This window comes from Phyllobates terribilis, unplaced genomic scaffold (assembly GCF_046119375.1).
Source record: "Phyllobates terribilis strain yellow unplaced genomic scaffold, ASM4611937v1 Scaffold_8__6_contigs__length_399053987, whole genome shotgun sequence".
NCBI lineage: Eukaryota > Metazoa > Chordata > Amphibia > Anura > Dendrobatidae > Phyllobates > Phyllobates terribilis.
This window is the reverse complement of record NW_027362768.1, coordinates 366152759-366180757: the sequence shown is the minus strand read 5'-3', so window position 1 is coordinate 366180757 and position 27999 is coordinate 366152759. Positions and strand designations below refer to the sequence as shown.

Here is a 27999-nt window from a genome sequence, read left to right as displayed (position 1 = left end):
GGTGACATCACAACTACAGCGCATGTCTCTGCTGCAGCCAATCACTGGGCTCATACCATCTACATTGGGCTGATCCCAGTGATTGGCAGCAGCGGTCACAACAAATAAAGGGGTAAAACCCGTAGTAAATATCTCCACACAGAAAATGATTTGCTGCGGATTTTAAAATTGGCTCCTGAGAGGCGTATCACATCCGATCCATGTGGACCCTCCCTGTGTCACTACAGGAGATTTGTGTTAAGGTCGACTTTAAAAATACAAAAATAAATTTACCATAAAAGTAAAAACTATTTTTTTTTATTTTATTTATTGACATTCATTCATTCAATTTTTTATTCATTTATAGAAAAAGATAATAATCAGAAGGAAAGAAAACACTGCGATCAAATAAATAGGTTCTTCTTCTTATCCATTGTAGTTGCATTATTCAGTGTTAAATGAGGGCTATTTAAAGGGATAGTACAGACTTAGACTAAAAATTGGCTGCAATACCAGGCACAACCTTTGGACAGGAGTGGTGCTGTTTTTGAGAAAACAAATTTCCCATTAGACTATTGGGCAACTCTGAGCTAATGTGGATTTGTTTCAGGACCGTCATCCATAATGGTGAATTGCTAAAAAGAGCAGACATTGTACAGGAGGGGGAGGAGGTGAGCTGTGATATCAGTTATTGTGAATGGTGGATCCTGTGTTATCTACTGTACATAGAGGAGTTATCAGTCATTGTACAGGAGGAGGAAGTACCTCCTAGTCTGGTCTAGTGTCACCCTGTCTCCCATAACGTCCCTATATTGGCTCTAGTCTTCACCAATCGCTGCACGCGTGTCTCACCCTGACTTTCCCTGGCGTATGGCTACGGCTAGGGAAGGGAGGAGATGAGCACTCGTCAATCTCCACTAAACTTTATAGACAACAAGGGTAGACAAACTGGGGGGGGGGGGGGGTGGATTGCTTAGCTTTAGACGACGCCAGCCAAATGATAACATGACCTCAAGCTCCAGAGAGGACGAAGTACTGCTCTTGCTAAAGCCTCACAAGTAGAAATGAATATAGCCGACACCTCCCTCTCAGACACACCAGGTATATATACACCCAGGCCAGGAAGCTAATTAGCCAGAGGAAGGTAGCCGCTAGGTCCTAGAGATAGCCTCTCATCTAAGAAGATGTCTGTAATATCAAAAGTAAAGATCTCCTGCAACCCACTGCAGGGCGACTGTCTGTCACCGCTGACAAACCCGTGACAATAACCTATTGTGAATGGTGGATCCTGTGTTATCTATTGTATATAGAGGTATTATCAGACATTGTACAGGAGGAGGAGGAGGTGAGCTGTGACATCACCTATTGTGAATGGTAGATCCTGTATTATCTACTGTATATAGAGGTGTTATCAGTCATTGTACAGGAGGAGGAGGTGAGCTGTGATATCGCCTATTGTGAATGGTAGATCCTGTATTATATACTGTATATAGAGGTGCTATCAGTCACTGTACAGGATGGGGAGGAGGTGAGCTGTGATATCCCCTATTGTGAATGGTAGATTCTGTGTTATCTACTGTATATAGAGGTGTTATCAGTCATTGTACAGGAGGAGGAGGTAAGCTGTGATATCCCCTATTGTGAATGGTGGATCCTCTGTGTATTCTACTGTATATAGAGGCTTCACCTTCCATTATAATCCTGTCTGTGATGATAATGAGACTGCTAAAAAGCTTAGTGGATAGCATGAAAATATTTTTTTTTTAATACATGGAAAATTTAAAAAAGGATTGTAAAACTCGCATTTAACATACAAACCTGATTTAAATCATTTTCTCAAAAAAATGTAAACTAAAACTTTGAAAGTAAAATGAATAGATTGCTTTAAACCTAAACTAGATAAGGGCCTGAGGAGTCAGACGCGGCAAAGGGGTTTCCTTTTTGGTCTTTGAGTCCCCCTCTGGACTGCTCCTTTAGGTGGTCTTAGATGTGACAACGCATAATGCCGCTTTGCATTGTGTCTATAGTGACAAATTCATGGAATTCTTTACATTCTTTCCGTGGTCACTAATTGCCACCACCATTGTCAAGAGTTAATTAAGACTTCGCCAAGAATTTCCTGTGTTTGGACCAAGCAAAAATAAAAAACACAGCTCGACCTCGGGACAAGGTTTTGTTTTACTTTTTGAAAAATGAGTTGAACACAACTTTGCAAAAAATAAGTTTCTTTTTTCTTCATTCACCTCCAAAACTCTGGTAACAAGAAATCAGCAGAATTATTAATGCAGCTCTGAAGTATAACACCTGATTTCAAGGAAAATCATTCATTCATATCTTGTTTTTGCATCACAGCAATGCGGCTTCTTTAGAGCATGTCCCGTATGGAATTTAGAGCATATCCTGTCGAATATGCAGCGGATTTGCATGCAGAAAATCAGCTGCTTATTACACAGCGTTGTGCATGAGATTTCTCAAAATCTGCACCTTTTTTCTGCAATGAAATCTGCATTTCTCATTGCAGATTTTACTGCAGTTTTTTCCGCTGCTGAATGGTTACTCTCCCACAAGACCTAACATGGTGGAAACAGCAGCTGTTTTACTGGGCCGGAGTCCAGAAAGTCTCTATGAACAAGGCTGACGCTGGTGCCATTAAATCTATTTAATCAAGGTAATGTCGTCTTGTTTTCCTTTCGCTTCCATATAAAGAGACATTGTTTTATAAATTTGTCTGAAGACAGAACGAAGTGGATCTCAATCCCGCTATTTTTATAACTCTTTCTCCGGAGGAACGCTCCGGCATTTCCATATTTAAATAAGCAATTTCCTCTGGCTTTGGAAAAAATACTCCAAACATCTTTTCATATGCGGTTCTAGGTATAAAAGCTATCCACATCCTGGGATTTTCTTAATTGTATCTGCCACCACTAGGGGCAGTAAAGGAGCTTACCATAGAGTACTGGGACCGATCAGATTGATCGACTCATCCCAACAGCTCACCCGTTACCCTCCATTAATTAAGACAACGCAAAGTGAAAATTTACAATATTCTTAACTTACAAAATCCAACATACAGCACAAAAGGAATCCACTGATAAAATACAAACGCCATATATACAACCAAGTCTTTGTTTTTCAAGATTCAGAACATGTGCAAACGGAAAAATTCTCACAGTTTTTCAATACAGTCCTCGAAAGAAGAAGCTGTCCGTTATAGTTTATGGTCTCGATCGCTAAGAGTCTCCATGGATTTGTTGGTCAACGCGTCTTCTTCCTCGGAACTGTAGAAATGATTCCTCGAATTATAGGTGAAAAATTGAGATTTTGTATCAGAAGTCATATCGAGAAGGTCGAAAGAATCGCTGGAGAGAAAACTGTCGTCGCTGATGACGCTCGACGGCCGACTCGGGCTCCTCGGAGGGTCTTTGTTATTTATGACGAGGTCTTCCATGGAGTCTGAAAGCCGTAGGGCCGAGCAGTCAGCGGGAAGGTCCAAGCTGGCGGAGAAGCGTCCGTTCTTTTTTAGAATGCCCTTTTTTCTTTTTGAGTGCTTGTCAGCCTTGGCCTTTTCTTCTGGTACTGTGAGGTAGGTTTTCTGGATTTCAGTAGGTGTCAATCTCTCCGGGGAAGAAGAATAGCCTGATTCCCGCTCGCAAGTTTTTTTCAGGATCCCTTTCTTCGGCATGTTGAAAGTGCATTCGGTATTAACTGACTTGTGCGACTCGTAGGCGGACGCGGTTTGCGTTTCTCTGCTGAGCTCCAAGCGATTCTCAGACAGGTTTTCCGAGAAAGTCGAGTTTAGAAAAGAACTGTCAAAGCTGCTCCTTTTCTTCAAGATCCCTTTTGGTTTTTGCCTGGGAACAGTAAGTTCAGGCTCCTGCTGAGAGTGATTAATGTCGTTCTCCTTTTTCGACTTCCGCAGACAGACTTCATATTCATCATCCTCCCCTTGCTGGGCTTTGCCATGTTCTTTCTGGGTCGCTTTGAAACTCGGCGTGTTCTGACACTCAATGTACCGAGCCAACAGCGGAGACCGGCATTCGGGTACCAGATCACAGTCACAGACCACCGTGTCGTAGCCCCAATTAACCCACCAGTGATTGGCAATGTCTTCAATCGTAGCTCTCCTGGCTGGATTTACTGTCAGCATCCAGTCGATCAGTCCGCAGGCTCCTGTATAGAGAGGACATTCGTTATTGCCGTTTACTTCAATCACAATCTAATTAAATAACCAACATCACAAATGACGGCAAAATGAGATTTTATACAATTCCTTGTTGCAAAGTCCGAAATTTCTGGAATTCAAAAAAGACATTAATTGTTCTAATTTAAAGGAAAACTCCAGATGAAATATATACATTGTTTCATGCCCAGAGAGGGTGGAGCATGACACGTGGATTCTTGACTTCCTGTGTCATGCTCCGCCCCTTTAGGTCTTGCACTTGAAATAACATAGGTTTTAATCAGTGTATAACTTAAAAGGAGCTGTCCCTTAAAGGTGTCCTCTTAAGTTTGAAAGTTATCATCAATCTATGGGATAGTGGATAACTTTACAATCGCTGGTGTTCCGATCGCCGGGGGTTCCGATCGCTGTGGGTTCCGATCCCCGGGAGTTCCGATCGCTGTGGGTTCCGATCCCCGGGAGTTCCAATCCCTGGGAGTTCCGATTGCCAGAGCCCCCAGCAACTCCGAGAACACGAGCTCTAAATAGTCCTATGTGAATGGGACAGTGGACGATCATGCGTGCTGCTGCTCCACTCACTCTTAATGGAAGTGCGGGAGATTGCCGAGAGCAGCGCACTCCATTTATAATGATCGGAGTAGCAGTGTGCATGATCGACCTCCCCTCTGGTTCTTGGGATCCCCATTGATCGAAAAGTTATCCCCCATCCTATGGATAGGGGATGACTTCCACACTTGAGACTACCCCTTTTACCAATGCATATCTTCTAAACGGAGTGACAGTGTGCATGATCGACCTCCGCACTGGTTCTTGGGATCGCTGGGAACCCCCGTCTATTGTAAATCTATCCCCATTGATCGAAAAGTTATCCCCCATCCTATGGATAGAGGATGACTTTCAAACTTGAGATTACCCCTTTAAACAATGCTTATCTTCTGAGAATAGCGGCAGTGTGTATGATAGACCTCCGCTCTGGTTCTTTGGATCGCTGGGACCCCATTGTTTTGGATAGGGGATGACTTTCAAACTTCAGACTACCTTTTTAAACAATTCTTGTCTCCTTTCTACAGAATAAATGCTAAATCTATGATCACTGGAGATCCCCACCACCTGAGAATGTGAGGTTCCAAAATCCCCTTGTGACTGGAGAGGTGGTGAGCATGTGAGACCTATAGGCAGTGAAGAGGCAATGGACGCACACGCTCACTACAACACCATTCACATAAGGAATTTTAGGACCCGTAGTCTTGTAATTGATGGGGTTTCCAAAGCTCGAACCCCCAGGCATCATACAATTATTACCAATCCTGTAGATAGATGATATATATTTATATTGCTTATGTAAAATCCCCTCTAAGGATTACCCAAGCGTGGTCCTCATTATGTCATTTAGCAATCCTAAAATTCAATATCAACTCTCTAACGAACCTTGTCACATGACTTAGAATAAAGGCCAAAACCTTAATTTGCAGACACTGTGTTTCGGGGTACTGCCCCTCATCAGTGCAAAGTGTGAGCTATGGTTTGGTTGGGTGTGAGGCACCTTGATCTGGATCCAAGGGGTAACATTTCTCCTTGCGGAGAGAGACATGTTAAGCATGTCAAGGTGAGGAGACTTTTAAGCCGCAATGCTCCTCTGGGAAATATGCAAATTGTCTCTTCAGAGAGGGAGAGAACTAGAAGTCTCCTCACCTTGACATGCTTAACATGTCATTCTCCGCAAGGAAAAATGCTACCCCTTGGATCCCGGTGAGACGCTTCTCACCAAGCCAAACCAGATCTTACACTTTGCACTGATGAGGGGCAGTATCCCGAAACACAGTGTCTGCAAATTAAGGTATTGGTATTTATCCTACGTCATGTGACAAGGCTCGTTAGAGAGTCGATAGTGACTCTTAGGACTGCTACTTCCTATAGGTGGCGCTAGAGTTCTAGTCCTCTTCCTCTCTGCAAAGACAATTTGCACAGTTTCTATTAAAATTATGTAATAAATGGGCATGCTGAGTCCTCCAGAGAAATAGAGATGCACTAAAGGGAGTTAAATGGGGTTTCTGAAGCAGACGACCACTTTTTAAACCTAATTCAATATTTTTCAACCATGACGAGAGAATCATAGTAGATATCTTACACTGACCTGACAGTTGAGGAGGCTGTCTGTACAGCCCACTGCCAATCTGTTCTGCCAGCGTCTTGTAATTGCTGTCATCAAATGGCATGCTCCCATAGATCAGTGCATAAAGCAGCACTCCGAGGGCCCAGCAATCAACCTACGGAGGAAAAAATAAAATCAGACACTGCAAAATACTAGTGCGAACAATGGGGATAACTCAATACTAAAGCCGCAGTCTGATATTACAAGGAAATTAATCGTTATGGTATTACTTGGCAGAGCCGCACAACTCAACGGCCACCACTGATAGACTGCAAAGGTGGTCGGTAACCTAGGCAACAAGCAGTAAATTATAACATAAAAAATGCATTTATTCTTGAAAATGGAGAGGATTTTTAATACGAGGTAAATTGCAAAGTTGCTTGTTTTTACAAGCACTTAGTAATTTTACCATTTAAGAATATGAGAAAAATTCCTTAACTCACAGAATCCCTTATAGAATATCTTAATGTGTTTTTGAATCTAGAGAGCCCCTTTAAATAGTAAACTGTACAATATTAAAATGCTCAGAATTAGATCTAATTAATAGGGCAAAAATTGCAGCTATTTTGACTTTTTCCGGGCCGAACCAACAGGGAATGATGATTTCGTTAATGTTAAAGGGAACCTGTCACCAGCTTTTTCATGTCTGAACTAAGACTAGCACCTTAATCAGCGCCTTTGCTGCATTCCATAAAGGGCCCCCTATATAACCCCCACAAACTTTTTGAAATTCTCCCGCGCTCTATGTGAATCCTGCCGGTCCAGTCTGATAGGTGTCTTTGTTGAAGCATCCATCCCTCCTTCCGACTTTTGATCGCCTTCCTCCTGCTCTGATTCATGTGGATGACGCCTCCTACATCATCCACATACCCGGGCTAAATATCGCGCCTGCTTAGAGACATTACCAGCTTGTGCCTGCACACTTTACTCTGCCCTACTGTGGGCAGAGCCTAAAACATAAGTGCGCATGTGCCCTACTGTGAGCAGAGCCTAAAACATAAGTGTACATGTGCCCTACTGTGGGCAGAGCCTAAAATATAAGTGCATGTGCCCTACTGTGGGCAGAGTCTAAAACATAACTGTACATGTGCCCTACTGTGGGCGGAGCCTAAAACTAAGTGCACATGCGCCCTACTGTGGGCAGAGCCTAAAACATAAGTGTACATGTGCCCTACTGTGGGCAGAGCCTAAAATATAAGTGCATGTGCCCTACTGTGGGCAGAGTCTAAAACATAACTGTACATGTGCCCTACTGTGGGCGGAGCCTAAAACTAAGTGCACATGTGCCCTACTGTGGGCAGAGCCTAAAACATAAGTGCGCATGCACCCTACTGTGGGCTGAGCCTAAAACATAACTACTCATGCGCCCTATCATGGGCAGAGCCTAAAACATAAGTGCGCATGCACCCTCCTGCGGGCAGAGCTCAACACATAAGTGTGCATGCGCCCTACTGTGGGCAGAGTCTAAAACATAAGTGTACATGTGCCCTACTGTGGGCAGAGTCTAAAACATAAGTGTACATGTGCCCTACTGTGGGTGGAGCCTAAAACATAAGTGTGCATGCACCCTACTGTGGGCAGAGTCTAAAAAATAAGTGTGCATGTGCCCTACTGTGGGTGGAGCCTTAAACATAAGTGTGCATGCGCCCTACTGTGGGCAGAGTCTAAAACATAAGTGTGCATGCGCCCTACTGTGGGCGGAGCCTAAAACATAAGTGCGCATGCACCCTACTGTGGGCTGAGCCTAAAACATAACTAACTACTCATGCACACTACTGTGGGCAGAGCCTAAAACATAAGTGCGCATGCGCACTACTGTGGGCGGAGCCTAAAACATAAGTGTGCATGCACCCTCCTGCGGGCAGAGCTCAAAATATAAGTGTGCATGTGTCCTACTGTGGGCAGAGCCTAAAACAGAAGTGCGCATGCTCCCTACTGTGGGCAGAGCCTAAAACAAGTGCGCATGCGCCCTACTATGGGCAGAGCCTAAAACATAAGTGTGCATGTGCTCTACTGTGGGCAGAGCCTAAAACATAAGTGTGCATGCGCACTATTGCGGACAGATCCTAAAACATGAGTGCACATGCGCCCTTCGGAGGGCAGAACCTAAAACATAAGTGCGCATGCTCCCTATGGAGGGCAGAGCCTAAAACATAAGTGCACATGCGCCCTATTGTGGGAAGAGCCTAAAGCACAAGTGCGCATGCGCCCTACTGAGGGCAGAGCCGAAAAAATAAGTGTGCATGCGCCCTACTGTGGGTGGAGCCTAAAACATAAGTGCGCATGCGCCCTACTGTGGGCGGAGCCTAAAACATAAGTGTGCATGCGCCCTACTGCGGGCAGAGCCTAAAACATAAGTGAGCATGCGCCCGACCGCGGGCAGAGCCTAAAACATAAGTGAGCATGTGCCCTACCGCGGGCAGAGCCTAAAACATAAATGCACATGTGCCCTACTGAGGGCAGAGCCTGAAGCATAAGAGCGCTTGCACCCTTATATTTTAGGCTCTGCTCGCAGTAGGGCAGAGCAAAGTGCGCAGGTGCAAGCCGGAAATGTCTCTGCACAGGAGTGAGATTTTGCTCTGCAAAAGGCGTCATCCATGTCAATCAGGGCGACCAGACCAGATCGGCAGGATTTATACAGAGAGCGGGAGAATTTCCAAAGGTTTTTATGGGGTTTACAGGGGGAGTGAGGGGGTTATATACCCCTTTATGGAATGCAGTAAAGGTGCTGATTAAGGTGCTAGCCTTAGTTGAAACATGAAAAAACTGGTGACAGGTTCCCTTTAAGAGGGTGGCATAGGAATTGTGGCCATAATGCCCGTTTTACACGTCCGCTGTGGTCCGCTATTGGCTTTGAGTTTCTGGACCCAGACTTGGTAGTCTCATATACGGCCGGTCCACAGGATTTTGGGATCCATGGGAATGTCGCATGTGTGAAACAGTCCTCACATGAATGGCCACTACACGGCTGGGTGAATTAGCCATGAGGCCACATGGACATAGTATTTACCTCTGGTCCCCGGTACGGAAGACCCTTGACAATCTCCGGAGACGCATACAGCGGGCTGCCACAGTACGTTTCCAACACCTGGTTCTTGTGATACAGATTTGAGAGTCCAAAATCAGCAAGCTTAAAAAACAGAATAAAAAAATGTAAATAAATTAATTTGCAAATATTTTTTTTTTTTTAATTTGCAATAAACCCCCCCAAAAAATTTAGAAAAACATGGCGCCACACCTCTTTACAAGTTGCAGCTCAATTCCAGTTAAATGACTAAAGCTGAGCTGCAATACCTCAGACCACCAGTGCACAAGTGTGGCGCTGATTTTTTTTTTTTAAAGCGGATATGTTTTAAATAGACAATGGTATAGACAGCGCTGCGGAATATGCTGGCGCTATAAAAGTAGCAGGAAACGAAGAGTTTATACAACACGGCTACTTATGACAATGTCAGAGAGAGACAATAACAAGACTAAGAGCTGGGAGAATACACAAAGGATCCGGATTGTTTCCTTGAAAGAGCAATTCCAGGAATGCTAATTCATCCTGTGATATGTCGGGAAGGAACGGATCGCTGAAGACGAATCCAATTAAACATTTTTTTATTTTTTTTTTATCCCGGGCAATAGTAAAACACAGACATTCCGGGGATTCTTCTGCGCGGCGTTGAACCTGCCGTACCTTCCATAAAAGGCGCGTGCACCAGCAGGATGTCAGTCAGTGGCAGCTTCAGATTATTTTTAGCCGCCCCGTGAAGCTTTCAGCTATTTCTTCCTGGTTGCACTTGAGTTTTTTTTTTTTTTTTGGATACGTACAAAATAGGTTAATTTTTTGGCTCCGGGGCGGTCACTTTGTTCCCACAATTTATCACTGCTAATGGAGCGCACGGTCGTTAGGGAGCTGGCAGGGAGTCCGGATCATGGTCCATTAGCATTCCCGGCTTCTTGAAAGTGATTGTCGCGTCTGGAGGATGGGAGATTGTGAAGTTTTGGCAGAAGTAATGCTTTAGGAGTTCGGGGGAGAGTTATAGGGTCTCCTTGGTTTCTATAAGATCTTGATCCTGGATTTAGGTTGGCACTGGTAGAGACCCCCCATCACCCCTCAGTGTCCCAGACTTTACATAAAAAAAATAAAATAAAAGTTTTAACCTGTACAAAGGATTGGTGGAGGAACCTCGAGTGCCTCTGAAATGCCTCGTTGGGAAGGAACAATGGGGGCGCAAACACAACACTGCACCATTTATTCCGCATGGTGGCACCTCAGGAAGCCGGGTGCAGTACTTGGCTGACTCTGGCAACAAATGGAGCTGAGGTGCACATGAATGGCCACCGCTCCGTTCCGAAAAGGCATTTCAGAGCCCCGTTGTTGGGATCGGTGGGGTTACCCTTTGGATAAGTGATAACTTTTATAGATGGGAAGAGATGGGCAAGGAGATTCCCACTACCATGGTGTGGCATCCACTTGGTCCAGCCCCTGCCTTCATGGTCCGGCATCTACTCCATGGCAGCCGGACCAGGGCAATGCAAATTTCGGCTAGCACTTGAATCCTGGGTCTTGGGTGTCTCTTGCTATTACTAGGCACCAGTGATGTCATGTCAAGACATTGCATGAGGCTTAAGGCCCCGTCACACTTAGCGACGCTGCAACGATCCCGACAACGATACGACCTGTCAGGGATCGTTGCTGCGTCGCTATGTGGTCGCTGGTGAGCTGTCAAACAGGCAGGCTCACCAACGATCAGGGGAGCGGCGACATCGTGGAAAGAATCTTTCCACAATGTCCTGCTCCTGGTTACCAGCCTGCTGAAGCAGGAGCAGGCTGGTAACCATGATAAACATTGGGTTACTAGGGGCACACACGCACCTAGTAACCCGTTGTTTATCATGGTTACCACTCTGCTACGGTGAGCGGGAGGTTGCCGCTCACTTTAGCAGGCTCGTAACCATGATAAACAACGGGTTACTAGGTGCGCGTGTGCCCCTAGTAACCCGATGTTTATCATGGTTACCAGCCTGATCGCTGGTCCCGCTGGTCACACACAGCGATGTGTGCTGACCAGCAGGAGGGCAACGACCAAAAAATGGTCCAGGACATTCTGCAGCGATCAGCGACCTCACAGCAGGGGCCTGATCGCTGCAAAGTGTCACACATAGCGACATCGCTGGTGAGATCGCTGTTGCGTCACCAAAACCGTGACACAGCAGCGATCTTGCTAGCGATCTCGCTATGTGAGACGGGGGCTTTAGTGACAAGGTCTAGCACAGCACCATGACGTCGCGGGGCTCTAGTAATTGCAAACGAGACCCAAGACATCGGCATTTGAGTGCCGGACAAGGAAGTTTGCACTGCTCAAGTCCAATTGGCTCCGAGTACAAAAGTGGACACCGGACCAGGATTGTATGAATTGTTTTGCTCATCTCTATCTATAAGTGGTGAGAAACCATACTCCTACCAGCATTTTTGGAAAACGTGGGGTAGAGAATTGGTGTCATGGTCATAAAGGGAATAAAAACCCACATTAGGTCTTTTCGTCCTGGGTGGCAAAATTTGGCACCACAATGGGGACCAATTTTGATACTTGCTATGCCACCTACAATGCTATAAAGAACACTGACCCTCCCAAAAAAAAAGTCTCCGGTCCCTGGCTCATTCCCTAGTGATTCAGTTCTATACACCGGAGTCATATCAGTGTGTAGGAACGTTGGGTGCCATCCATCAGATCAGTGCCGATTGGGAAGTGTCCGGTGCGGCACATTTACGTGTCCTGGTTCTCATGGATTTAGTTTATCAAAAATGTTTTCTGTTTCCTCTTCTTACCTTTACGTTCAGGTTTTCATCGAGGAGGATGTTCTCCAGCTTGATGTCTCTGTGCACAATTCCATTCTGAAAATGAGGATAGAAAATAAAGAATTAGTAAAATTTTCAGGTACAGATAGTTGCCATCAAGTGATCGGTGCTGAATTAACAAATATTTTCTAGACTATTAAAAGGTCAATTTATTCCAGAAACAAGGTCATACTTTGTCCATAGGTTGTCTCCAGTATGGCTGTTCAGTTCTTGAGTTGAAATACCAAAAGACAACCTGTGGACAGGGGTGGCGCTGTTTTGGAAGAAATCAGCCATGTTTTTTTACTTGTAGAAAAAGTCTGTAAATACATAAAACATTTGTAAGTGTAAAATGTGCCTGGAAAAAAAATCCCACAGCAGAGGTGATTGAAAGAAAAGATTAAAGGGGTTGGCTCACCGCAACGACTTATCGATCTGATCGCTGGGACCCATAACAAACTGGAAAGCAGGACTCTACAGTGAATGGAGCGCTGGTCATGTATTGTCTGTGGGAATCAGTCCTATAGAAAGGGATGCAGCGTGGGTGCTCATGAGCGGCCATTGCTCAATTCTAATGGGGGACACCAGAGTCCCGTTCTCAGAATAGGTGACAGTGACCTCCTGTAACTCCCATAGACAATGAATGATCTTTAGAGCCCCATTCTTGGGATCATTGTTTTTGATTCTGGAAGTCCCACAATCAAGAAATCGACCACTGGTGAGTATGCGCCACCTTCACTCTAATGATCATTAACCATCATTCTAATATGTTCTCCCAAGCCCTATTCTCAAGGTAGTGGGAATGACCTTCTGTCAGTCCCATAGACAATGGACTTCAGAGCTGTATTCTTGGAGTCAGTGGGAATGATTAAAAAGTGAACTCTCCCCGGGTCTCCCACTGGCTTCTCCGGGATTGTTTGCGTTCCTGGTCTGGGTTCGGGATCTGAATCCAACTCCCTTTCGATCGGCCAAGGGCGAGGGAGTGATTCTTCATCAGTCCCACAGTGAAGCAACAGGGCGGTAGTGATCACTCCTTGCTCTTTGGATATTGGGAATGACTCTGTCACTCCCATAGACAACGAATAAGCTTCAGAGCTGCGTTCTTCGATTCGGTGAGACTGACTCTTGCTCAGTCCCACAGTCAATGATCATGTTGAGGGTGCGCATGCGCGACCATCACTTCATTCTAATAAGGTCTTCAGAGCCTGGTATTCGGGGTCAGTGGGAGTGACTCTCTGTCATTTCCATGGCTGATAAATAAACTTCAGAGCCGCATTCTCCAGATCTGTGGGGCTAACTCTCCATCAGTCCCATAGTCAATGAATGAAGAGTTGGTGTGCATGTGCAACCAGCACTTTATTCGACTAGGGTCTCCAGAGTCTTGTTCTGTTGATGGATAGAAGGGACTCTCTGTCACTCCCATAGACAATAAATGGACGTCAGAGCCATGTTCTTGGGATGGGAGAGTGTGACAGTTCCACGGTAAATGATTGAAGTGGTGGTGACCATAACTCCATTCAAACTGGGTCTTCAGAGCCCTGTTCTCAGGATAAAGGAAATGACTCTCCGCTATTCCATAAACACAATGACTGGACCCCATTCTTAGGAATGGTGGGAGTGACCCTCCGCTATTTCCATAGACAATGATTGGACCCCATTCTTAGGATCGGTGGGAGTGACTCTCCTCTATTCCGTAAACACAATGATTGGACCTCATTCTTAGGATCGGTGGCAGTGACTCTACGCTATTCCTATTGACAATGATTGGACCCCATTCTTAGGATCTGTGGGAGTGAGTCTCCGCTATTCCCATAGACAATGATTGGACCCCATTCTTAGGATCGGTGGGAGTGACTCTCTGCTATTCCAATAGACAACGATTGGACCCCATTCTTAGGATCTGTGGGAGTGACTCTCCGCTATTTCCATAGACAATGATTGGACCCCATTCTTAGGATCGGTGGGAGTGACTCTCCGCTATTCCATAAACACAATGATTGGACCCCATTCTTAGGATCGATGGGAGTGACTCTCCGCTATTTCCATAGACAATGATTGGACCCCATTCTTAGGTTCGGTGGGAGTGACTCTCCGCTATTCCATAAACACAATGATTGGACCTCATTCTTAGGATCGGTGGCAGTGACTCTACGCTATTCCCATAGACAATGATTGGACCCCATTCTTAGGTTCGGTGGGAGTGACTCTCCGCTATTCCCATAGACAATGATTGGACCTCATTCTTAGGATCTGTGGGAGTGACTCTCCGCTAATCCCATAGACAATGATGGGACCCCATTCTTAGGATCGGTGGGAGTGACTCTCCGCTATTCCCATAGACAATGATTGGACCCCATTCTTAGGATCTGTGGGAGTGACTCTCCGCTATTCCCATAGACAATGATTGGGCCCCATTCTTAGGATCTGTGGGAGTGACTCTCCGCTATTCCCATAGACAATGATTGAGCCCCATTCTTAGGATCTGTGGGAGTGACTCTCCGCTATTCCCATAGACAATGATTGGGCCCCATTCTTAGGATCTGTGGGAGTGACTCTCCGCTATTCCAATAGACAATGATTGGGCACCATTCTTAGGATCTGTGGGAGTGACTCTCCGCTAATCCCATAGACAATGATTGGACCCCATTCTTAGGATCGGTGGGAGTGACTCTACGCTATTCCATAAACACAATGATTGGACCCCATTCTTAGGATCGGTGGGAGTGACTCTCCGCTATTTCCATAGACAATGATTGGACCCCATTCTTAGGATCGGTGGGAGTGACTCTCCGCTATTCCATAAACACAATGATTGGACCTCATTCTTAGGATCGGTGGCAGTGACTCTACGCTATTCCCATAGACAATGATTGGACCCCATTCTTAGGATTGGTGGGAGTGACTCTCCGCTATTCCCATAGACAATGATTGAAACCCATTCTTAGGATCTGTGGGAGTGACTCTCTGCCATTCCCATAGACAATGATTGGGCCCCATTCTTAGGATCTGTGGGAGTGACTCTCCGCTATTCCCATAGACAATGATTGGGCCCCATTCTTAGGATCTGTGGGAGTGACTCTCCGCTATTCCCATAGACAATGATTGGACCCCATTCTTAGGATCGGTGGGAGTGACTCTACGCTATTCCATAAACACAATGATTGGACCCCATTCTTAGGATCGGTGGGAGTGACTCTCCGCTATTTCCATAGACAATGATTGGACCCCATTCTTAGGATCGGTGGGAGTGACTCTCCGCTATTCCCATAGACAATGATTGGACCTCATTCTTAGGATCTGTGGGAGTGACTCTCCGCTAATCCCATAGACAATGATTGGACCACATTCTTAGGATTGGTGGGAGTGACTCTCCGCTATTCCCATAGACAATGATTGGGCCCCATTCTTAGGATCTGTGGGAGTGACTCTCCGCCATTCCCATAGACAATGATTGGCCCCATTCTTAGGATCTGTGGGAGTGACTCTCCGCTATTCCCATAGACAATGATTGGGCCCCATTCTTAGGATCTGTGGGAGTGACTCTCCGCTATTCCCATAGACAATGATTGGGCCCCATTCTTAGGATCTGTGGGAGTGACTCTCCGCTATTCCCATAGACAATGATTGGGCCCCATTCTTAGGATCTGTGGGAGTGACTCTCCGCTATTCCCATAGACAATGATTGGGCCCCATTCTTAGGATCTGTGGGAGTGACTCTCCGCTATTCCCATAGACAATGATTGGGCCTCATTCTTAGGATCGGTGGGAGTGACTCTCCGCTATTTCCATAGACAATGATTGGACCCCATTCTTAGAATCGGTGGGAGTGACTCTCCGCTGTTCCCATAGACAATGATTGGACCCCATTCTTAGGATCGGTGGGAGTGACTCTCCGCTATTCCATAAACACAATGATTGGACCTCATTCTTAGGATCGGTGGGAGTGACTCTACGCTATTCCCATAGACAATGATGGGACCCCATTCTTAGGATCGGTGGGAGTGACTCTCCACTATTCCCATAGACAATGATTGGACCCCATTCTTAGGATCTATGGGAGTGACTCTCCGCTATTCCCATAGACAATGATTGGGCCCCATTCTTAGGATCTGTGGGAGTGACTCTCCGCTATTCCCATAGACAATGATTGGGCCCCATTCTTAGGATCTGTGGGAGTGACTCTCCGTTATTCTCATAGACAATGATTGGGCCCCATTCTTAGGATCTGTGGGAGTGACTCTCCGCTATTCCCATAGACAATGATTGGGCCCCATTCTTAGGATCTGTGGGAGTGACTCTCCGCTATTCCCATAGACAATGATTGGGCCTCATTCTTAGGATCGGTGGGAGTGACTCTCCGCTATTTCCATAGACAATGATTGGACCCCATTCTTAGAATCGGTGGGAGTGACTCTCCGCTGTTCCCATAGACAATGATTGGACCCCATTCTTAGGATCGGTGGGAGTGACTCTCCGCTATTCCATAAACACAATGATTGGACCTCATTCTTAGGATCGGTGGGAGTGACTCTACGCTATTCCCATAGACAATGATTGGACCCCATTCTTAGGATCGGTGGGAGTGACTCTCCGCTATTCCCATAGACAATGATTGGACCTCATTCTTAGGATCTGTGGGAGTGACTCTCCTCTAATTCCATAGACAATGATTGGACCCCATTCTTAGGATCGGTGGGAGTGACTCTCCACAATTCCCATAGACAATGATTGTGCCCTATTCTTAGGATCTGTGGGAGTGACTCTCCGCTATTCCCATAGACAATGATTGGGCCCCATTCTTAGGATCTGTGGGAGTGACTCTCCGCTATTCCCATAGACAATAAATTGGGCCCCATTCTTAGGATCTGTGGGAGTGACTCTCCGCTAATCCCATAGACAATGATTGGACCCCATTCTTAGGATCGGTGGGAGTGACTCTCCGCTATTCCATAAACACAATGATTGGAACCCATTCTTAGGATCGGTGGGAGTGACTGTCCGCTATTCCATAAACACAATGATTGGACCTCATTCTTAGGATCGGTGGCAGTGACTCTACGCTATTCCCATAGACAATGATTGGACCCCATTCTTAGGATCGGTGGGAGTGACTCTCCGCTATTCCCATAGACAATGATTGGACCTCATTCTTAGGATCTGTGGGAGTGACTCTCCGCTAATCCCATAGACAATGATTGGACCCCATTCTTAGGATCGGTGGGAGTGACTCTCCGCTATTCCCATAGACAATGATTGGACCCCATTCTTAGGATCTGTGGGAGTGACTCTCCGCTATTCCCTTAGACAATGATTGGGCCCCATTCTTAGGATCTGTGGGAGTGACTCTCCGCTATTCCCATAGACAATGATTGGGCCCCATTCTTAGGATCTGTGGGAGTGACTCTCCGCTATTCCCATAGACAATGATTGGGCCCCATTCTTAGGATCTGTGGGAGTGACTCTCCGCTATTCCCATAGACAATGATTGGGCCCCATTCTTAGGATCTGTGGGAGTGTCTCTCCGCTATTCCCATAGACAATGATTGGGCCCCATTCTTAGGATATGTGGGAGTGACTCTCCGCTATTCCCATAGACAATGATTGGGCCCCATTCTTAGGATCTGTGGGAGTGACTCTCCGCTATTCCCATAGACAATGATTGGGCCCCATTCTTAGGATCGGTGGGAGTGACTCTCCGCTATTCCCATAGACAATGATTGGACCCCATTCTTAGGATCGGTGGGAGTGACTCTCCACTATTCCCATAGACAATGATTGGACCCCATTCTTAGGATCGGTGGGAGTGACTCTCCGCTATTCCATAAACACAATGATTGGACCTCATTCTTAGGATCGGTGGCAGTGACTCTACGCTATTCCCATAGACAATGATTGGACCCCATTCTTAGGATCAGTGGGAGTGACTCTCCGCTATTCCCATAGACAATGATTGGACCTCATTCTTAGGATCTGTGGGAGTGACTCTCCGCTAATTCCATAGACAATGATTGGACCCCATTCTTAGGATCGGTGGGAGTGACTCTCCGCTACTCCCATAGACAATGATTTGACCCCATTCTTAGGATCTGTGGGAGTGACTCTCCGCTATTCCCATAGACAATGATTGGGCCCCATTCTTAGGATCTGTGGGAGTGACTCTCCGCTATTCTCATAGACAATGATTGGGCCCCATTCTTAGGATCTGTGGGAGTGACTCTCCGCTATTCCCATAGACAATGATTGGGCCCCATTCTTAGGATCTGTGGGAGTGACTCTCCGCTATTCCCATAGACAATGATTGGGCCCCATTCTTAGGATCTGTGGGAGTGACTCTCCGCTAATCCCATAGACAATGATTGGACCCCATTCTTAGGATCGGTGGGAGTGACTCTCCGCTATTCCCATAGACAATGATTGGACCCCATTCTTAGGATCGGTGGGAGTGACTCTCCGCTATTCCCATAGACAATGATTGGACCTCATTCTTAGGATCGGTGGGAGTGACTCTCCGCTATTCCCATAGACAATGATTGGACCCCATTCTTAGGATCTGTGGGAGTGACTCTCCGCTATTCCCATAGACAATGATTGGACCTCATTCTTAGGATCTGTGGGAGTGACTCTCCGCTATTCCCATAGACAATGATTGGACCTCATTCTTAGGATCTGTGGGAGTGACTCTCTGCTATTCCCATAGACAATGATTGGACCCCATTCTTAGGATCGGTGGGAGTGACTCTCCGCTATTCCCATAGACAATGATTGGACCCCATTCTTAGGATCGGTGGGAGTGACTCTCTGCTATTCCCATAGACAATGATTGGACCTCATTCTTAGGATCGGTGGGAGTGACTCTCCGCTATTCCCATAGACAATGATTGGACCCCATTCTTAGGATCTGTGGGAGTGACTCTCCGCTATTCCCATAGACAATGATTGGACCTCATTCTTAGGATCTGTGGGAGTGACTCTCCGCTATTCCCATAGACAATGATTGGACCTCATTCTTAGGATCTGTGGGATTGACTCTCCGGTATTCCCATAGACAATGATTGGACCCCATTCTTAGGATCTGTGGGAGTGACTCTCCGCTATTCCCATAGATAATGATTGGACCTCATTCTTAGGATCTGTGGGAGTGACTCTCCGCTATTCCCATAGACAATGATTGGACCCCATTCTTAGGATCAGTGGGAGTGACTCTCCGCTATTCCCATAGACAATGATTGGACCCCATTCTTAGGATCGGTGGGAGTGACTCTCCGCTATTCCCATAGACAATGATTGGACCTCATTCTTAGGATCGGTGGGAGTGACTCTCCGCTATTCCATAAACACAATGATTGGACCCCATTCTTAGGATCAGTGGGAGTGACTCTCCGCTAATCCCATAGACAATGATTGGACCTCATTCTTAGGATCTGTGGGAGTGACTCTCCGCTATTCCCATAGACAATGATTGGACCTTATTCTTAGGATCTGTGGGAGTGACTCTCCGCTATTCCCATAGACAATGATTGGACCCCATTCTTAGGATCGGTGGGAGTGACTCTCCGCTATTCCCATAGACAATGATTGGACCTCATTCTTAGGATCTGTGGGAGTGACTCTCCGCTATTCCCATAGACAATGATTGGACCCCATTCTTAGGATCGGTGGGAGTGACTCTCCGCTATTCCCATAGACAATGATTGGACCCCATTCTTAGGATCGGTGGGAGTGACTCTCCGCTATTCCCATAGACAATGATTGGACCTCATTCTTAGGATCGGTGGGAGTGACTCTCCGCTATTCCCATAGACAATGATTGGACCCCATTCTTAGGATCGGTGGGAGTGACTCTCCGCTATTCCCATAGACAATGATTGGACCCCATTCTTAGGATCTGTGGGAGTGACTCTCCGCTATTCCCATAGACAATGATTGGACCCCATTCTTAGGATCGGTGGGAGTGACTCTCCGCTATTCCCATAGACAATGATTGGGCCCCATTCTTAGGATCTGTGGGAGTGACTCTCCGCTATTCCCATAGACAATGATTGGACCCCATTCTTAGGATCGGTGGGAGTGACTCTCCGCTATTCCCATAGACAATGATTGGACCTCATTCTTAGGATCGGTGGGAGTGACTCTCCGCTATTCCCATAGACAATGATTGGACCCCATTCTTAGGATCTGTGGGAGTGACTCTCCGCTATTCCCATAGACAATGATTGGACCTCATTCTTAGGATCTGTGGGAGTGACTCTCCGCTATTCTCATAGACAATGATTGGACCTCATTCTTAGGATCTGTGGGATTGACTCTCCGGTATTCCCATAGACAATGATTGGACCCCATTCTTAGGATCTGTGGGAGTGACTCTCCGCTATTCCCATAGACAATGATTGGACCTCATTCTTAGGATCTGTGGGAGTGACTCTCCGCTATTCCCATAGACAATGATTGGACCCCATTCTTAGGATCGGTGGGAGTGACTCTCCGCTATTCCCATAGACAATGATTGGACCCCATTCTTAGGATCTGTGGGAGTGACTCTCCGCTATTCCCATAGACAATGATTGGACCCCATTCTTAGGATCTGTGGAAGTGACTCTCCGCTATTCCCATAGACAATGATTGGACCTCATTCTTAGGATCTGTGGGAGTGACTCTCCGCTATTCCCATAGACAATGATTGGACCCCATTCTTAGGATCGGTGGGAGTGACTCTCCGCTATTCCCATAGACAATGATTGGACCCCATTCTTAGGATCGGTGGGAGTGACTCTCCGCTATTCCCATAGACAATGATTGGACCTCATTCTTAGGATCGGTGGGAGTGACTCTCCGCTATTCCCATAGACAATGATTGGACCCCATTCTTAGGATCGGTGGGAGTGACTCTCCGCTATTCCCATAGACAATGATTGGACCCCATTCTTAGGATCTGTGGGAGTGACTCTCCGCTATTCCCATAGACAATGATTGGACCCCATTCTTAGGATCGGTGGGAGTGACTCTCCGCTATTCCCATAGACAATGATTGGGCCCCATTCTTAGGATCTGTGGGAGTGACTCTCCGCTATTCCCATAGACAATGATTGGACCCCATTCTTAGGATCGGTGGGAGTGACTCTCCGCTATTCCCATAGACAATGACTGGACCTCATTCTTAGGATCGGTGGGAGTGACTCTCCGCTATTCCATAAACACAATGATTGGACCCCATTCTTAGGATCGGTGGGAGTGACTCTCCGCTATTCCCATAGACAATGATTGGACCCCATTCTTAGGATCGGTGGGAGTGACTCTCCGCTAATCCCATAGACAATGACTGGAGCGATGAGGCGGTGCCAGCGTGAACATTGCTTAGTTGAAATGCAGGACTCCAGGTCCCCAGATTGTTGGGGGCCCAACGGTCGGACTCCAGGCGATCAGACAGTTATCCTGTGAATATTTTCTTATGCTGTAAACGTGAACATTGATTTGTTCCTTTTATTACGTGCGCCTGTTCCATAGTGGGTTATAATCGGTGTCGGACGATTTATGATCAGTGTCAGACATTTTATTATTTCCAGCGGTCACCGCCAGCAGTAATAATGTCCTGATTGAAAGGAGAGGAAGCCGAAATTAAGAGCATTTCTCTGGAGATAAAACACATAAACTAAAGTAATGTTTCTTTAGACTGCGGGAGACGGGAGCAGGGAGGGGCGCGATGGGGAACCAGAATGGTGAAAAAAATTCAGCTCCAAAATAGAAAAAGTTCCGGATCTAAACATAAGAGATAATAAATGTAGCGGAGCTTAATAAGTCATTGCTGATACAATGGACAACAAGGTATGACCTTGTCTGTTAGGAGTCTGAGATCACTACTGCTCTGCCCCTCCACCATGCTTTACATTGCAGCTCAGACTGTGCAGATTGGCTTCGAACTATAGGCACAAGCTCACCAGGACTCATATAAATTATGACAGAACTATTACAAAGTATAGAGTCCTGCCGCACGTAGTGATGGGAGTCAGGAGAGATGATTCAACTAACGATTCAGCAGAACTACAAAAATAGCAAAAGCTATAAAAAGTGAAATCATTAAGAAAATGTATATGTAGCACCCTGAGGACTCGGCTGCTACAGGGGTATTACACCTCAAGCCAGAGGTGTGGTATTCCACTCCCAGGTAAGGATGGAGTGTGGAACTGAGCTCAGTAGGCTGCATGCACTACATACATCCCATTTCCGGGGGACAGATCAATGGTACTCCCACTAGAGAAATGTGCAGGTACGACAGTGTCTGTCCCTGGCTGGAGTGGGAGGGGGGTGGAACATCCCAGTAGTGTAGGGGCAGATAGGGGGAGCAGTCTGGGTAGTGCTAGGAGCTCATTGGGTGCTGGTCACCTGAGCTCACACATAGAGGGAGTATATAAGGTGGGAACCATCTTAGAACAGGGTCTTTTGTAGAGGTTTAGTCAGTCTGTCAGTCTTTGGTAGAGTGAGTCAGAGGAAGAGAGCAGAGGAGAAGAGCAGCTCCAAGGCCCAGAGAGAGAGAGAGGAGAAAGAAGGACCCAGAGGGGGAGAAGAGAGAACTCCAAGAACCCAAGATTAGATCAGAGGGTGAAGAGTTGGCACAAGGGTACCGGATCCCAAGCTGGTGGAGGGCATTAATCCTTAGCCAGAGACCGGAGGTCGTGGGCAGGATCTGCCACGACCACCCACTAAATCCACCCGGAAGGCAAACCAAGAATAGGGTCAGGGAACCCAGAGACAAGGGTTTACCAACAAGAGGCCCGAGGGAGCCGGACTTAGGTGGATCCCTGGTGGGGAAGGCCAGAGAGAAGGACAAGTCAGAAAGGGAGCTCAGGACCACGCTCCAGAATCACCTGGGGGTTGGCCGAGTCCAGGACCTGGTGGACGCAGCACGGCTCGGGTGGTCACTCAAGGCCGGAGTGACCAGAACAACAGCAGTAAGTAAAAACCCTGAACTGCACAGCCCGACTCTGAGTCTCATTACCATCCTCACTGCACCTCCACAACCACCATCCTCTACACCTGACCCCCTGAGGCTATACCCCTCCCGTTGGGGGTTATACTACCTGAGCTGCACACACATCACCAGCCTCAGCGGACCCTGCTGCAGCGGCGGCCGTATTGACCGCAATTCAACGGGTGGCGTAGTCGACATAAAAGAACATCTAGTAACATCTATAAGGACTGCCACACACTGAGCTTGACACCCTGGGCACGGACCGGGTCACCGCCACTCGGAGACTACAACCCCCCCCATCTGATCCGGCTCCGGGTAATTCCCCAAACAACACGGGCCCAGGGGGCGCGTCAACTTTGGCGTAGTCGGCAGGATCTCGTGCCCGCAACAACCGGGTACTGCGTGCCTGAAGAAAAGTTCACCGTTACCTTAAAAAGAAGTCTCCCGCCGGTTCCGGAGGGTCCCCGCCAACGGACCCCATCACAGGTCGTTTCCCGCCGGTTGTCCGCCATTTGCAGCTTTTTCCCGCCATCCATGGAGTTTCCCGCCACTGGGAGACGATTCCCGCCATTTCCAAAGATTTCCCGCCTTGGAAGAGCGGACGCCATTATGGGCGTGCCAGAGGGTGGCAAGAGGCCACCTCCCATCGTGGGCCAGGTCGAAGAATGGCGCCAAAAGCGGAAACCGCGCCCACCAACAGAGACTGTGATGCTGGAAGTGTCCATCAGCGTGAGAGAACTGCCCCTGGAACTGACAATCACAAAGTTGCCCCGGGACCACCCTCAATGTGGGCGGAGACAGAACAAGAGAGCAAAGATGGGTGTCGCCTGGAGCAGTCTGGAGAGAGCGCACCCGGAGACAAGAAGTCTGGAGAGGAGTCCAGAGAAAGCCTACCCGGAGATGGAGGGAGAGTCAGGCAGCACCGACCCAGTGGTCAGGAGCCTGCTGCAAGCGACAACCCCAGAAGGCCTGGTGGAGATCCTGGCACAGCTCCCCCGAGACCGGGAGTGTGCGCAGACCGAGCTGGAGCGCCTCGCACGGAGGATGGCCCAGGTGCAGCGAGAAACGCTGACGGAGTGGAGCCGAGAGATGGCCCTGCAGGCAAGAACCCGCCAGCGAAGCACGCCACCCGAGACGAGGAGACAGACCGCCTCTGAGGATGGTGCAGGAGGAGTGAAGGCCGGAGACGGCGCCGAGAAGGGAGCTGGACAAATGGAGGCAGGTAAAGGGGACGTCTCTACCCCGAGCCGGGAAACCGCGTGCCTGCCCCAGCTCCCCGTCGCAGAGCCCGAAGTTCCCCCTGCCGTGCCCGTCGCTGCATCGTCACCGCCGCCGACTAGGCCTCAACCGGAAACCGCGGCCGCGACCCCTGTGACGTCACGCGCCTCAACCCTGAGCGCGGCGAAGCAGGAAATACCATCGGCCTGGTCGCAAGGTCTAGTACCTCCGGGCGCCGCAATTCCAACAGCGCCCCCTACCTCCGCGGAGCCACCGGCCTGGTCGCAGGGCCGAGTAACCCAGGGCGCCGCCGTTCTTACGGTGCCCTTTGCCTTTAGGGTGCCCCAAGCCTGGTCGCAAGGCCTGGTCAACCCGGGCGCCGCTACCATCAACGCGCCCTCAACATCTAGAGTGCCGCACCTGGGTGAAAATCTATTTGCCCAGCATACGTGCCCGGATGGGCAGCCCTTCATATGGCCCCAGGAGTACATTCAGCTGGAACTCCAGAGAGCAAGGCCCATGTGCGAGCCCCTGATTCCGGCTCCGAAGCCTGTAAAGAGGACCTCACCCCCGCTGGAGGAGGCACAGTTTGAGTGGGACCCCACCGGAGAAGACCTCATGGGGTTCACTCAGGAGACTCGGGCGGCCGCAGCGGAGCGTGCAGAGTGCTGCCGGCAGCAGCTCGAAGTCTTCGAGAGGGAGCGGAGAGAGAGGCGGGTCCGGGAACAGCCAGCACAGATAAGGAGCGCGGAGCAGAAGAGCCGGACCAGGAGGAATCCCCGTGCAGCTCATGGTCCCCCTTCCACCGGGACTGTGATAAAATTCAACATGCAGCATGGGTGGGGCTTCATTAGAGACCATCATACCCCCGGCGACGTCTTTGTGACCCGCAGAGACGTAGAAAGCCATCTGCCGGAGGGACACAGAGGTCGTGACCTGTATGTAGGGGACGAGGTCACCTTCACCCGGCACAAGTGTGCCAAAGGACCCTACGCCCTCCATGTGCATCGCCTGACGGAGGAGGAGCTGCGGTGTGAGGAGGAGCAAGAGGACCCGGACGGGTCTGAAACTGAAACCAACCAACAAGAAAGAGCAGGAGGACGCCGTCGTTGAAGTACGGTAGAGAGAGACTGTATAAAGTTGCCCGTCGGGGTACCAAGAACTGTTACTTATTTAAAATATGTTCCCCGTTGGGACAAAGTGTGAACTGATGCCCGTGTGTCCCTAGTTCCTAATACCTGGCCGAGGACTGAGAGCGGCCATATCCCCTTTGTATATAGTTGCGCTTCCTAAAGCGCCCCCTACTGGTTTTATGGGAAAACCATTTTTCTTCAAGAGACTGTCGCACTTTACCCGGTCACAAGTTGCACCGTGACCGGAGGAACCAGAGACAGGAATGTTTACAAGAATGTTATTTATGAAAACGTTTTATTGCTGATATATATATGATGTTTTATATGTTTATATGTTGATGTTTAAGAAAAATAATTGTATGTTTTGGATGTTTTTATCTTTAACAGCCCGAGGACGTGCTGTGATTTACCAGGGGGGAATGTAGCACCCTGAGGATTCGGCTGCTACAGGGGTATTACACCTCAAGCCAGAGGTGTGGTATTCCACTCCCGGGTAAGGATGGAGTGTGGAACTGAGCTCAGTAGGCTGCATGCACTACATACATCCCATTTCCGGGGGACAGATCAATGGTACTCCCACTAGAGAAATGTGCAGGTACGACAGTGTCTGTCCCTGGCTGGAGTGGGAGGGGGGTGGAACATCCCAGTAGTGTAGGGGCAGATAGGGGGAGCAGTCTGGGTAGTGCTAGGAGCTCATTGGGTGCTGGTCACCTGAGCTCACACATAGAGGGAGTATATAAGGTGGGAACCATCTTAGAACAGGGTCTTTTGTAGAGGTTTAGTCAGTCTGTCAGTCTTTGGTAGAGTGAGTCAGAGGAAGAGAGCAGAGGAGAAGAGCAGCTCCAAGGCCCAGAGAGAGAGAGGAGAAAGAAGGACCCAGAGGGGGAGAAGAGAGAACTCCAAGAACCCAAGATTAGATCAGAGGGTGAAGAGTTGGCACAAGGGTACCGGATCCCAAGCTGGTGGAGGGCATTAATCCTTAGCCAGAGACCGGAGGTCGTGGGCAGGATCTGCCACGACCACCCACTAAATCCACCCGGAAGGCAAACCAAGAATAGGGTCAGGGAACCCAGAGACAAGGGTTTACCAACAAGAGGCCCGAGGGAGCCGGACTTAGGTGGATCCCTGGTGGGGAAGGCCAGAGAGAAGGACAAGTCAGAAAGGGAGCTCAGGACCACGCTCCAGAATCACCTGGGGGTTGGCCGAGTCCAGGACCTGGTGGACGCAGCACGGCTCGGGTGGTCACTCAAGGCCGGAGTGACCAGAACAACAGCAGTAAGTAAAAACCCTGAACTGCACAGCCCGACTCTGAGTCTCATTACCATCCTCACTGCACCTCCACAACCACCATCCTCTACACCTGACCCCCTGAGGCTATACCCCTCCCGTTGGGGGTTATACTACCTGAGCTGCACACACATCACCAGCCTCAGCGGACCCTGCTGCAGCGGCGGCCGTATTGACCGCAATTCAACGGGTGGCGTAGTCGACATAAAAGAACATCTAGTAACATCTATAAGGACTGCCACACACTGAGCTTGACACCCTGGGCACGGACCGGGTCACCGCCACTCGGAGACTACAACCCCCCCCCATCTGATCCGGCTCCGGGTAATTCCCCAAACAACACGGGCCCAGGGGGCGCGTCATATATATTTTTAGAAAGTCCTAACTCAGGTCTTTGGTATAAATGACCAGAGCCGCAAACATCTGAAGAAAGCACAATCAGCGTCTTTTATATACCGTATAAGGTATAATTAAAGGGATCATTCTTAAGACTTATAAATTATTTGTATTTGTAACACACCATATTTACCTTTCTATTGCCCCCCCCCCCCTTTCTCTTAATGCTGACAGTTACCTGGTTCCTTGGTTTAATAATCAGTAGCAATGACCTACTATGTATCCTCCTTTCACCACGACTTTCTGCATGGACATGCCGTCAATAACAAAATTGATTGGCCACCATGGTCACTTGTCAAATAATGTATCAAAATGCTATGATCTATTAAAAAGAACAGTATGAGCACCTATAGGGAATTTTGTGAAGTTTTTTTGCTTTTAAACAAAAGCTGGGTGTTTATAAATGTTAACTGTTCCCTTAAAGGGGATCTCTCACCTGCCATAAAAATTTAATATTCCCCCCAGGTGTAAATGCCGCTGTTCTCCGGAATCCGGGGCTATTTTTCTTTTGTTTCTGCGCCTCTCTGTCCCTGAGATATGATCCTCCTTTTCCTGGCTAAAATATAGTCCTTTTAGCTAAGTGGGCGTGGTCCTGACTTCTTCCTGACTGATATACAAATGGCCATATCTCAGCAACAGAGAGGCCCAGGAGCAAAAGAAAGACATTGCCGGATTCAGGAGAACAGCGCCATTTACATTAGGTAAAAAATAATAAATATTTATGGCAAATAACAGGTCCCTTTTAAGGAAAACTCAGGTAAAAACAGAATATAAAAGAATATATTGGGCCTTTGTGGGTGACAGCCTGATTCTCTGTGCTCCTTAGCAGTCAGGCATTATCAGTTATTTTCAAATGGTGTGGTC

General features: G+C 47.9%; 1 protein-coding gene across 1 annotated transcript in view; it reads right to left on the bottom strand.

Moving 5' to 3' along the window:
- Positions 1 to 281: 281 nt before the first annotated feature.
- LOC141157483 (NUAK family SNF1-like kinase 1) overlaps positions 282 to 27999 on the bottom strand; it is a 46622-nt gene continuing 18904 nt past the window's right edge. The window contains exons 4-7 of the mRNA XM_073644829.1: positions 12130 to 12195; positions 9322 to 9441; positions 6294 to 6426; positions 282 to 4149 (exon numbers count right to left, since the gene is read on the bottom strand). Of these exons, the coding sequence (XP_073500930.1) occupies positions 3188 to 4149; positions 6294 to 6426; positions 9322 to 9441; positions 12130 to 12195 (1281 nt within the window). The 3' untranslated portion in view covers positions 282 to 3187. The remainder of the gene's footprint in view (positions 4150 to 6293; positions 6427 to 9321; positions 9442 to 12129; positions 12196 to 27999) is intronic.